The sequence below is a fragment of the Pyxicephalus adspersus genome, chromosome 10 (assembly GCF_032062135.1).
Source record: "Pyxicephalus adspersus chromosome 10, UCB_Pads_2.0, whole genome shotgun sequence".
Classification (NCBI taxonomy): Eukaryota; Metazoa; Chordata; class Amphibia; order Anura; family Pyxicephalidae; genus Pyxicephalus; species Pyxicephalus adspersus.
The window spans coordinates 51,604,595-51,618,027 of record NC_092867.1 but is presented as its reverse complement, the minus strand read 5'-3'; the positions used below and the strand labels follow the sequence as shown (position 1 = coordinate 51,618,027).

The following is a 13,433-nucleotide window of genomic DNA, read 5'->3' as shown; positions in this document are numbered from 1 at the left end:
CAATAATACAATATTACATGCAGACATGTTGCTGGTGTCTGGCTCACCTCTGGACAATGATCTTGCACTTGATCTGGAGTTGTTATAAGTTTTGTTAGAATTACAAACACAGAAGAGCCCTAAAAACAAGAAAAAAAAAGCATATAACAGAACAGAACTGGATCATTAAAGACTAAACTAAACATACCTGTCGTATATGTATATTTTATTCATAAATATTTATTATGCATAAATAATTATTGTTTCATTCTCTGACGCCAGCTTCTTCACTATTTCAGCCCTTTCTATTTTTTTAAATGTTACTGCTTGTGACTGTGGTCTCTATATATCTAATTTCCAGTGTGTAAAGTCATACCTGGTGGAATCACTCTAATGTCACTTTATTTGCTACTCCTATACAGTACAACTCACAGATTCAAGATTGAAGCTGTGTTTGAGGGGCATTTGGAGACTCCATGGGTTAAGGGTTCAGTATCAAGCTTGGTATTTAAAGTACTCCAACAGTCCACATGTTACAAATGCCCTAAACAAGGACTTTAAAAGGGTTTAAAAGAAATGGTGTCATGTGCCAAGAGTAAGAGCTATTATAAAAAATGTATTCCCAGATACTAAAAGACACTAAGTATTCTGACATCCACTCGAGTTGCAGTGCTGCAAGTTCAGAGCTAGGCCTGCCAAAATCATACTGTCATCAGATAATACTGCAAAATATTTATTGGCTTACCTGCAAATAAAGAAGCACGCAATGTATATATCCAAATACAATATATAGGCATACAAATATTGGTATTCTATATAGATACTATAAGCACTATCAACTTTTTTTTTCAGACATTGCTTTGTGCCATCATCTATGCCATCGTCTATAACTTGATTGCTGTGTTGATGATGAAGTATGCAGACACTGAACGTAAATGGAAGGTTTTGCATACTTGTTCTAAATCACTAACTCAAATAAATATTGAAATAAATTATGTATTTTAATATAAATGTGTCATATAAATTAGCACCTAAAGTAGGAATTCAGTGAAAAAGGTAAAGCCCTCAAATTACAATTCTGAGTTACATTGTCAGCGTTGCCATGCCTCCTTCCATCCTGGCCTTCCATATACTACCCAAAATGCATACTTTCTTCAATGCAGTGTTTAGGGTTTTTGTTTACCTGTGGTGGGATGACATAGTCTGCAACATCCATCACTCTTTTACTGTAGCGTCCAACACCTTTTACTTTTGTCATAACAGAAGATTCGATTGAAGAGTCCCGGATCTGATAAGCTTTCTCATGGAGAAAAACCCAACTGTGAAATAAATTGTAGAATATAAAAAACACATACACATTGCTGAATCATGGAACAGATCAGAATCTTTCACTGTATATATTATTATTGTCGATAGATCGGTGTTCTATACGGGATGTTTAAAATACCCAGGTAAGCCCTGTGTAATTGAATTACAGAATTGCCATATATGAGCAGCTTTTTTTAAAGAGACCCTAAAAAAGCAACTTTTCATTAAAATATTTTGCTTTATGCATATAAATAAACAGCTATGTTTTAGTTTCCATGGACTTTAAAAATTGTTTGCTTGGTTGAATATTTAATTTTTGGTGGTGTTATATTTATTAAAAAGACTTGGAGCAAGAACAAGCTTGGGGCAATCCCTTCCAACAGTTCACAGACTTTTGCATGTGATGTAGCTGTGCGTAATCTTAGTAAAAGTAAAAATGATGAGCATAAGTTAAATACAGTAATATTTCTAAGGTTTTACATATCAAGACATTATTTAAATCTTACTTTAAATAATAATATTATTACACAGTATTTATATATCTCTCATATAATACACAGCACTAACCCTAATCATGTCACTAGCTGTCCCTCACAATCTAATGTAGATTGTGACAGTCATATGTCTTTAATACAGTCTAAATAAAATTTTAGGGGAAACCCACTTAACCTATGTTTTTGGAATGTGGGAGGAAACTGGAATACTCGGAGGAAACCCACGCAAACATGGGACCTGGCCAATATTTGAACCTGGGACCTAGCACTGCAAAGGCCAGAGTGCTAACCTCTGAGCCACCATGCTGCCCATAATGCATCTGTCTGGTCATATTTCATTTTTCTAAATAACAAAAAGAGGAACAAGGGACTTTAACCACCTAGCCGTTATGCCCGTACGAAGGTCGGGCAAAAAAAAAATGGCTACGATGGTTAACCCCGTAATTTTGTCACATCCTTACCTCCATGGTCCCGCTGTGCACATCCAGCGTCGTTTTCCTATTCCAGCGTCGTTTTCCTATTCCAGCGTCGTCCTCCGTCCATCGTCGTCTGTCGATCTCCCTCTCCAGCATCGGGTGCCAGCGGGACCGGTAAGATGCCGGCCGGTATCTTGCGTTCCGCCGCCCGGCATCTTGCGTTCCGCCGCCCGGCCGGCTGAACACAAGATACCGGCCGGCGGAACACAAGATACCGGTCTACAATTTAAAAAAAAAATTTCATGAAAAACAGTGGATCACTTTTGGTACAGAAATCTAGACCTCAGTGTAACGCTCAGGTGGTTAAAGGCATAATCTTTTAAATCAATGTTTACAATAAAACAAAGATTTTAATATACAATACAGTAACTACATATCAACATAGACATTAAAATATTAAAGCCATCATGATTCTTTGGTGGAGCAGTTTCAATTATTGTTAGATGTATTTTATGGACAGAGTACACTTCATCAGGAACTCAATTGAGATCTATAAATTATACATGATAATACATTCAGAAAATTATTCCACATAAAGATCCACATATACCTCATAATAAATACAAAACATCTAACTTAAAGTCATAACCAAAAGCTCTCATGTATACAAATACAATCCTTTTTAATATAGCAGCTCTTTGGTCCCAAATTTCAGAGACAAGGGCAGGGTCAGCAACCTAATCTAAAAACAGGTTTGATTATATCATATCTGTCACATATAAACAACATAGCTGAGCAACATAGCTGAGCAACATAGCTGATCTAAGACTTGTAGTCCACTTACATACACTACATAGTTGCTTGTTTTACCTTGCTTCAGGCTGCTCTCTCCAGACCTTGGAGACATAGGCCAGACTTCATCTCCTGGTTATATAGCACTTGCTAAACCAGGCCCTGCCCAGCCTGACTGTTAGCCTCGGTATAAAGCTGTGCTCAGTCAGACAGACCTTGCCTTGCAATTAGTTTCCTACCTGAGGCTCCAGTTTGTGTTTGTTGCTGTATACTGATTCCCTGGTTCTGACTTGTGTTTGTTTTCACTGCCTTCCCTGACCTGCCCCTGTTTCTGAGATCGCCTGACGATTTGGTACTATGCTCCAGTTTCCTCTGCGGTTAGCTGCCATCTGCATGGGTGTGTCTGAGGGCCGCAACCTGGGAGCCACCTGCAGCAAAGCCCATCACTCCTTGTGGGGTTGCTCTGGGGAACACCAGGTGGTTCCTTAGACTCTGCGCCTTAGCTCACACCTCCGCCAAACATGCAGATAGCACAGAGGGTCCACTCTCCTTAGTATTTGTGGCGTCTGCCGTGACAATATCATTACATTATCAATCTCATAAACAAATCTTCAGCACCATTTCCCTTTAACCTCCTGGGTGGTACACTTCTATCTGGATTTATATGTCTAAAGCTGTACATTGTTTTTTTTAATTTATTTTATAGTATAATATATTAGTATATTAAAGTTTGAAACACAAAATCATGTCAAAATATGAAATTAAATAAACTTTAAAAAAATAAATTTAATAAACTTTTACATGATTTTGTGTTTCAAACTTTAATATACTCTATACTATTATACTGTAAAATAAATTATCATGAAAGACAATGTACTGCTTTTAGACATAAATTCAGTGTATTGCATTCAATACAGTTATTTTGTATTGAATGCAATACAAAAAAATTTGAAATTCCCACTGCGCCCCTAGCTACGGCTGTACGCACCAACATCACCGTGAATTCCCGGGGAACGTCAGCGAACTCGCCGGGGGACAGATCGACAAAGAGGACACGCCCAGAGGATGGCAGGACACTGTAGGATGCTGATGGGATCAGGTAAGGCTTTATTTTTATTTTTTTCTAGCTACCCTGAGTGTGGCTCGGTCACAGCCCACCCACTCTCCCATCGCAAGCTCAGACCTGTAATGGGATAGTGGGTGGGTTCTGGTATCAAGATGTCACTCTGGGGGAACTTTATCCCCCTTAGAGTGACACATAGGCAGGAGTGTAATGGGGCGGGCATGTCATGGATAGTACCGTGCCTCCAACAGAATGGATGGAAAAGATACTTTATTAAACTCTGCCCACAGAGGCTGGGTAATTTCAGCTTCTAGTATGCCCTGAGGGGGGCATGCTAGGTCACTCCACTCTCCCCTCCACTCAGCGTCCCTCTGTATCAGTTCAGCTCCACCACCATATGTCTACACTTGCTCTTAAGGCTTTCATCGACTCCGGGGCAGCAGGCAATTTAATCTTGGCTACCCTTGTCAAGGAGTGAGTCTGGCCTATAGAGCCACTGACTCAACCCCTGTGTATCTCTGTGGTGGATAGTACCATTCTCTCCTGTGGACTGATCCGCTTCCAAACTTTGCCCATGCAAATTTCTCTAGGTGTGCTACATCTGCAGTCATCCTGGGACTCCCATGGCTACAACAACACTCTCTAGTGCAATGTTTATTATTGTTTTGGGGTCTTCTTTCCACTCCCAGTGTTTGACCATGCTCAAGCCTCTTGCTCTCTCCACGTCAGCATTTGCTCCATCCATCCCATCCCAGTACAAGGACTTTTAAGATGTCTTCTTTAAAGGAAAGAACCGTTTCCTCCCTATTGCTCCTATATCTGTGTGGTAGACCTCATACCTAATTCCACACCTCCCAGAGGTCTGGTATACCCCCCACAGTCTCCCAGAGACCAAGGCTATGAGTAAATACATTAAGGAGAATCTGCAGAGAGGATTTATATGTAAGCCCCCCCCACTGGCGCAGGCGATTTTTATTTGTCCAGAGGAAAGATGGGATTCTCCGTTCCTGTATTAATTACTGTGGTCTGAATGCCATCCCTATTACAAACCATTACCCACTGGCACTTATCCCCGAGTTCTTTGACTGTCTTCACCAATTTGGACCTCAGGTCTTCACCAATTTGGACCTCAGAGGGGCCTACAACTTAATTCGGATTGATACTAGAGATGGGCATTATGAATATCTGGTGATGCCCTCCGGTCTCTGTAATGCCCCGACTGTCTTCCAACACTTTGTCAACAATGTAGTTTGTGACCTCTTATACATCTGTGTTTTCTATTTGGATAACATTTTGATTTTCTCTCCTGACTTACCTACCCACAGACAGCATGTCTGTCTGGTCTTACAGCGCCTCAGAGACAATCGACTCTACACTAGTGTCTGTTCGAATGTCCACAGGTCCCTACCTGGTTTACATTGTTTCTAAAGATGACTTCTCCACAAATCCAGACAAAGTTACGGACAATTATAACTGGCCGCTACCCTGCGGTATTAAGGCTACTCAGCGTTTCCTTGGTGTTACCAACTACTACCAGCAGTTCATCAGAAATTACACGCTGACAGTGCCCATCACTGTACTAACCAGAAAGGATGCTGACCCTAAAAACTGGCCCTCTGAGGCTATTAAGGCTATTGATGTTTACAATTCTCCTCAAGGTCACTATTTTCATTTTCCACAAAATCCTCCAATACCTACAGTCTTCTCGTCACCCCAACCCCCACAGCAAGCTTGTTAGTCTTTGTTTTTTTCCCATGATGACTTGGTAGCTCTGTTACCATGTGCGGAATTCACCCACAATAACTATGTAAGCACCAGCACCAAAGAAACACTATTCTTCATTGTCGGCAAACATCCTTGCCTCCCGTCTCCTTTACCCTGCTCTGCCGTAATACCTGCACTTAGTGCCCTGCAAAGAGACTTTCACAGTACTTGGTCTGATCAGCGTCACCGTATGGCACCTCTTCTCCAACCTCGGGACAAAGTCTGGCTCACCACAAGGAATATTCATTGCAGGGTTCCTTCTCTGAAGTTTGCTCCATGTTTTATTGGACTTTGTAATTTCTGCCAAGGTAAACCCAGCATGGTATAAGCTACGCCTTCCCTCACATCTCAAGCTACCCAATGTATTTCATGTGTCTCTGCTTACGCCGTTGGTCCTTAATCACTTTTCTAGTCCATCTCAGCTGGCTACCCATGTACCTGATTCTTCTCAGAAATATGTCCATCAAAATTTGGATTCCAAAATTTCTTGCAAGAAGCTTATGTACCTGATTGACTGGAAAGGTTTTGATCCAGAGGAGAGATCGTGGGTTCCAGCTGCAGATGTGTCTGCTTCTCTTCTTACCAAGTAATTCCGTTTTCGCTTCCCTCTGAAACCTGGACCTTGGCGGGTGGGGAGGCCCCATAAATGGGATGGTAATGTCACAAAAACCTCTTCCTTGCTAAAGTGCAGGCGCCTCTCTCCTGTGCATGCAGGCAGTACATGACCCTGGGCGTGCCTACTCCCCAAGTTTTATCAGATTCGACTAACTTTTCTTGCTTGCTGCCTGCCTCGACCCTGGCCTTGCTTGACAATTCTCTTGCGTAGTGATTTGGTAGTGCAGTGCATCATTCTGCCCACCTTGATGTGCCCAAGGACCGCAACCTGGTAGTAACCAGCAATGCAACATCCTCACCACTAAGGGCTCTGGAGAAGACCTAGTTACTGCTTAGACTCTGCGCCTTGACCCTTGTCAGGGCTCAAACCACCTCTGTGCAGGCCGTAGTGCCCCCTTGTGGCCCTGTCTCCCCAAGTGTGACACTCAGAACACTTTTTGCAGAGAGTTTCTTTATCTCTTTCCCCTATCATCATAATGATTTTATGGGTTTGCATCTACATACCAAACACATACTAATAGCTTTCACCATATTGGCTTTAAAATAAGTTAGAGATGTATGTCTGTGGTAAGGACATTACATTATGGGTTTATCTGAGCACTCTTTAGTTATATAGTTACAGACATACACCCAAGGCTACAATTTCTATAGGCTCATTGAAATTGGAGTGGGGGGTATTTTCTTGGCATATTTTGGGCCCCTTAGTACCAACTCAGCATTGTTAATATTCCACTGCCTGCCTTAACAATTTTGCTTGTCCATCCCTTCATATATAGTGTACCCATCTACTAATGGCTGCTTCTAAAATCTTCTCAAACTGGTTTCTTAAACATGACAATAGGTTACTGAAATGGCCCCACACAATCTTCAGATCTCTATGCAGTGGAGAACCTTTGGAATGTGGTGGAATGGGAAATTCACATCATAGATGTGCAGCTGACAAATCTGCAGAAAATGTGTGATTTTATGTAAATATGGATCAAAATCCATGACTTTTTTTTATAATATGGCAGTTGTTAAGGTAAAAGGAAGTCTAATTAAGTGGCTGGCAAATGTACATGAATGCATAGCCATGTTGAATTATATTTTTTGTTCATGAAGAGATGTTTAAAACACTTCACAAAAGTAACACAAAGAACAAAAGTGACAAAACAGTGATTTAAAAATTACACACGGTTAAAAAAATGTTATCATCTTCATGCTTTGTGAATTGAGCACAATATCAATAAAGCATATGTATGCTGTTACATAAGGATCTATTTGCTATTTTATCAATTAAAAGAAAACATCTATTTCTACATATTCCAAAGCTTAAAAGAGAAAGCTGTAAACCTTTTGTTAAAAAATATAATAGATTCACATGTATAATTTGTACTATGCCTAATAAATTACTTAAACAAAAATTAAAAATTACTTAAAAGACACCTGTGGTGAGAGATCAAATAGGGCATCTACAACCTCCTAAATAACATCTATATGGCTGTAGTTCTGATCCTCTATATAAAATGCTTAAATAACTCAGCTGAAACAGGTATGCAGATAATAGGCAGGGCCAGAACACTGAATCTGCAAACATTCCATTTGAGCAATTTAAAAATCCTAATAGTCTAATGACCACCCAAGCTGGCACAGAACAAATAGGCTGTTAGGATGACCACCAATCAATGGATAAGACCATCACCATCAATGCATAAAACTGAAGGACTAACTACAAATGGACTACCTTACCATGGCTTTTATAGATGATTACACAGCTCAACAAAAAAAAATATTTCACTTGCCAAGGATTTCTCAATAAATTTGTATATTTTTTCAGTGTATTTCAGGTCTGCTGAATCCAGAAATTACATCAGTTTTATTAAATTGGCTCTAGTTCTGATACAGGAATCAGAATAGTCAATTTTACCAACAACAAATGGTAACACTGCATAATATTATCAACCTTTATTTACACCAATGTTTTGCATTTTATATATTAAATGTAGCATTATTTTCATTAAACTTTCATTTGCCTTCTTTTATTCATGCATTTTTTACAAAAACTTGACTTCTTCAAGAAGAAGTTGTTTAAATGATCGTTACAAGAAAAACAAGTGGGAGTACCCTGATTTGGAATCAGAATACCAGTGTTCAGTACACTCCCTGATATACCTGTATCCAACATGGAGGATATACAGGGTTTGGAGTGTAATCCAGGAGTTAGCAGTGGAAGTGAATATGAAGGAAGTGTTTTTTATCAAACCAGCAGTTCTCCCAAGAAGAGCTCAATGATTTAGCATCTGATCTTTTAGAATCCAGGCTGAAATAAAATGGCACTGTCTGAGACCGGAACTTAAAATAATGGTTTATAAGACAAGAAAGGTGACACTCCTACCATATTTCAGTGAAGATGGAGACTTTGTGTACTGTTGTAACATCCCTGGACTACTAGCCTAAATGGGAGTACCAGAATACCGAGCAGAAGACTGGTGGCTTTTCATAGACAGTTCCACTGGAAGTTTGAAATCTGCTTTACTGCATAATGGCAACTGATATGCATCAATTACCCACCAAAACTTAAGAATATCAAAATGGTCTTACAAAAGCTTTGCTATCATGAACACCAATGGTCCTTATGTGTTGATTTAAAAATGCTGAACTTTCTACTACGACAGCAAGTGGATACACAAAGTACCCATGGTTCATCTGCCTGTAGGATAGTACAGCAAAGCAGCATCACTGGAAAAAAGTGAAAATAGCCTCCAGGGGGAAAACATGAAAAAAGGGGCAGCACACATCATTAACGAGCCAATGGTTGTCAAAGAAAAATTATTCCTACTCCACATACACTCAACATCCACTACACATAAAGTTGGGATTAATAAAGCAATCTGTTAGAGCTCTGAACAAGGTTGGTGATTGCTTCCAACACATTTGAAGATTCTTCCCTGGATACTGAAAAATTAAAAGCACAAATCTTTGATGGACCCCAGATTTAGAAATTGACAAATGATTCAAATTTCAGAAGTTACATGACTGATACTGAAGCTTCTGCCTGGCACAGCTATGTCATGGTTGTCAAGAACTTCTTGGGTAATCATAAAGCACAAAATTCTGATGAACTGGTACAAAATTTGCTCGTAAACTTTAAAAATTTGGGTGCTACTATGAGCATAAAGGTAGTCATTTGCAAAAATTCCCATAAAACCTTAGTGATTTCAGTGAGAATCAAAGGGGAGAGGTTCCATCAAGATATAAAGGTGATGGAAGAAAGGTATCAGGGGAGATGGGATAGACACATGATGGCAGACTACTGCTGGAGCCTTCAACAAGATTGTCCAGATCATCAGCATAAAAGGAAATTGTACAGTTTTCAATGACTTCTTTGTGATTAGTTCTGAAAATATACTGAATATAGAATATATTGGCATTAAGTATTTAAAAAAAAATATTTTGTATACGTAGGTAGTTTAATTTTCATGTTTCATTAGTTTTCCATGAGGTTATTATTGAGATCATTATTTCAAAAACCAGAGCCAATCTAGCAAAACCAATACCATATTTGAAATCTGTGAGTCAAACATAACCTAAAATGACTTTATTTTGTTTGGAAGAAAATGTTTGTTGACCAGTGTTTTGTATTGCAATATGTAGAACTTGATGCCTTTGATTTGAAGTGTTCAGCTAAGTATATATTTCCATGTGTGGTACCCTGCAGGGTAACTAATAATGCAACATTTCAAGTTTTGATAAATGTTGTAGTATTTTATGTTTTTCGAGAATTCCTGGATTCTTTCCATTGCTTAATTCCTTAAGATTTTACACCTACCAAAATCATTAAAATTGGCTCTCAATCTTCCTCTTAGGTGTTTAGTTTATATTATGCAGAACGCAATGCAAATGGTGAAAAGGCATGATGGGTTGGAACAATCAAACAATCCTGTTCGTCATGACTGGGAATAGGATTTAAGAATTTTGGCAGGAAAAACTCACCATTGTTCTCAAACGTAATGGAGAGGACTCAGCACACCATAATGTGGTTAGAATATTGGGTGGACTAATTCTAACTTCTATTAGAAAACCTTAAGCAATATTAAAGGCTAAGACGAACAGAAACGAAAGGTGCCATAGTCATTAAATTAGTTTTAAATATAGATCCAAGGCAAGGAAAATGTGATATTGGTAGTTAAAATACATACAGAGTTATCATTTATAGAATTTGAAATCCAACATTTCTTATCAATATTGTAAATTAGGTCATTAGGCATAGGAGAAAAACATTAAAAAACACTCACCATACAAAATAGGTTATAATTAGGAGCTGCACTGCTCTGTTGATGACTCCAATTGTCCAGCTTTTAACCACCACTGACTTAGTAGTTTCATAAGTAAAGAAGTCTGTGATACAACCCATATTTCTTCTATGATGAGCTTTTGTCCAACACAAAGTCTGCAAAATTGCTAACACGAGCTGTGTCCTTTTCTCTTGCAGATCAGTTTTCTTTATAAGGTTTCTACAACGAGCCTTTATCGTCTGACACGTTTGCAGCTTGAGCACTTTTTACAAATGCAGAAGAGAATTCTCCAAGCTATTAGTCATAAATTATTAAAGGCTTAACCTGCAAAGCCCCTAATTTTCAAAATGTTATAATGATCTAACAGTTCTTGCAGATTTCAAGTATAAAATAAAGCAGATTTTCTGTGTTTCTTTTTTAAATTTTTCCTAATGAATGTGGTTTATGGTTCCAAATTTTGTTGTATCTTTCCAAGCTGTTTCTAGATATGTCTTCAGTACGTCCTGTCCCCAGGGTTGCCTATTCCGGTCTTTATGATCATGCCTGATTTTTTCTGATTGGATTTGCAAGTGAAGATGCTTCCTCACTTATCAGGCGGATGTAACCAGAGTTTGGGTTAAATTCCTCAGTGGACTGTTAAAATGTTTCAATTTGTCAAACTCAATTACTACAGATGAAGTCAGAAGCAATGTAATAACATCAAGGAATAAAAAGACCTCTTTTGCGCTAGCAAGAGGCTTTGGGAAAAATAACACACTTAACAATGAGGTGAGAGGAAGATCTACAAGAAATTACTGAACAAAGGATCTTTACTAATGCATATAATCAATTATGGTGGGCAGTTGAGAATTGTGGTAAAAAATATGCCTCGTTAATGGAATAAAGAAAATGATATGTTGAGGAAAGTGGGGTTTACAACAGGAAATATCCACAATGACATGAGAGAATGGTCCTATATTTGCAAATCTTTTCTTTTACAAAAATAAACATGTTTATTATAGGAATTGTAGTAGGAAATCTATAGCAATGGGGAATGCAATCTGCAAATAATGTGTTAGGAAACATTGCAAATGCGTCATACAAACCACAATTTTTCAAAAGACAAATAGATCTAGAGCATAAAGGGCTTATTTATGCAAGTCTTTAATAGTAGAGCGTTTCTTGTTTTTAATAATAACCTAATTGTATTAACCTTAAAATCTCCAATGATGCCAATAGATCAATGTAGGGAAAATCAGACTTTACTATGCCAGAAGAAACAGAAAAATGTACTCTTTGAATTTTTGATGTCATTAATGTAATAGGTTGATTTATATTTTAAAGAAAACCACTATGAGATAAACGCATAGGCTGAAATTCTAGTTTTGCATTATTGCTGGTACATTGATCGATCGAGTTCCTTAAACCCCTAAGATATAACCTAGGAGCAAAAGATAACAGAAAGAAAAATTATTTCCTCACTTTCATTATAATATATAATACAGACCTAAAGAATCCAGCAAAAAATAAGCTATACATTTTTTAGATGGTCTAGTAGAAAGCCAAATGCACTCAAAATATGAAACCTAACCACTAAAGTATTGTGATTATTAGGATAGATGACATGTAATCGAACCTTCCAAATTAAATCTAAAACAGAAATAGGAATTTTGGGGGGAAGTTAAAGTTAAGCCTGCAGTTCATTCCATTTCAGATTGTAAACTGCTTTGAAGAACAGTTAGTGACATGACCATTGACTTTTTAAAGAGTTGCGTAATATGTCGAAGCTAAATAAATACAGTTAATAATAATAATAATAATTCTGTTATGTGGGTACTACCTTTGTTCTCTGACATATCTGAATTATACCTAATATTGAAGATATGTTCAATGCAATTTATTCCCAAGAACAGCGCACAAATTATTGTCATGCCTATGGCAAACTGCATATCCAAAATAGAAAAGACACAGCCTTATTATAACCTGAATATTGTTTTATCCAGCATGCATAACAATTTATTTCATCTTTTAAAAGAGCAGTAAAAAGTTTTATGGAACCACTGAAATATAATACCAAGAATAACAATTTCTAATCTCCCATTTAATTACAATGTTTTTTTGTTTTTTTTTAGATAATAATTCATGCTCTCTGGCTTGTCTTCAACATGCTCATCTCCTCCACTAAGCCATCTCTCGGAGTTCCAAATTGCATCAATTAACACTAAATGTTTCCTGCACAGGGGGAGGAAGCCCCAGTGCTATCATTAACACATCAATATGTTTGTTTCTCTCTAATCCACTAACCATTATTAACACATCAGCATTTTTTTTCCATCCAAAGTGCACATATTCATTCCTTTGCTGCAAGGACTCTCAATTAGCAGCTGGTCATTACAGTTGGGATGGGAATCTCAAAACAACCAAGTTAATATAAATGCTTAGGTCACACTCATATTTAGGATGCAGTAAAATGCAGGTTTACTATGAACTGTCAAGGCTTGTTCACACAAAGTATATGTACTTTGTGATGTGCTAGCATTTATTCTGCATTACATCCTAATGGATGTATACAGTTCACCGCAATGCAGCTGTTTTTTACATCCCCACAGCGCAAATATGATCACTATGTGTTGTGGTGCATTGTGAAGCATTGACAGCCCATTCAAAATAAACAAGATTACTTAACACAGCACCTATGTAACATGTGGGTTATTGCCTGTAACAAGGTGAATGAGGGTCTACATATTTA

The 13,433-nt window shown here is 38.0% G+C and overlaps 1 protein-coding gene across 1 annotated transcript in view; it reads right to left on the bottom strand.

The window, feature by feature from the left end:
• P2RX3 (purinergic receptor P2X 3) overlaps positions 1–11,052 on the bottom strand; it is a 95,569-nt gene extending 84,517 nt beyond the window's left edge. Inside the window, exons 1-3 of the mRNA XM_072424368.1 lie at positions 10,706–11,052; positions 1,163–1,298; positions 48–119 (exon numbers count right to left, since the gene is read on the bottom strand). Coding sequence (XP_072280469.1) covers positions 48–119; positions 1,163–1,298; positions 10,706–10,824 — 327 coding nt within the window. The 5' untranslated portion in view covers positions 10,825–11,052. The remainder of the gene's footprint in view (positions 1–47; positions 120–1,162; positions 1,299–10,705) is intronic.
• Between the last annotated feature and the right edge of the window lie 2,381 nt (positions 11,053–13,433).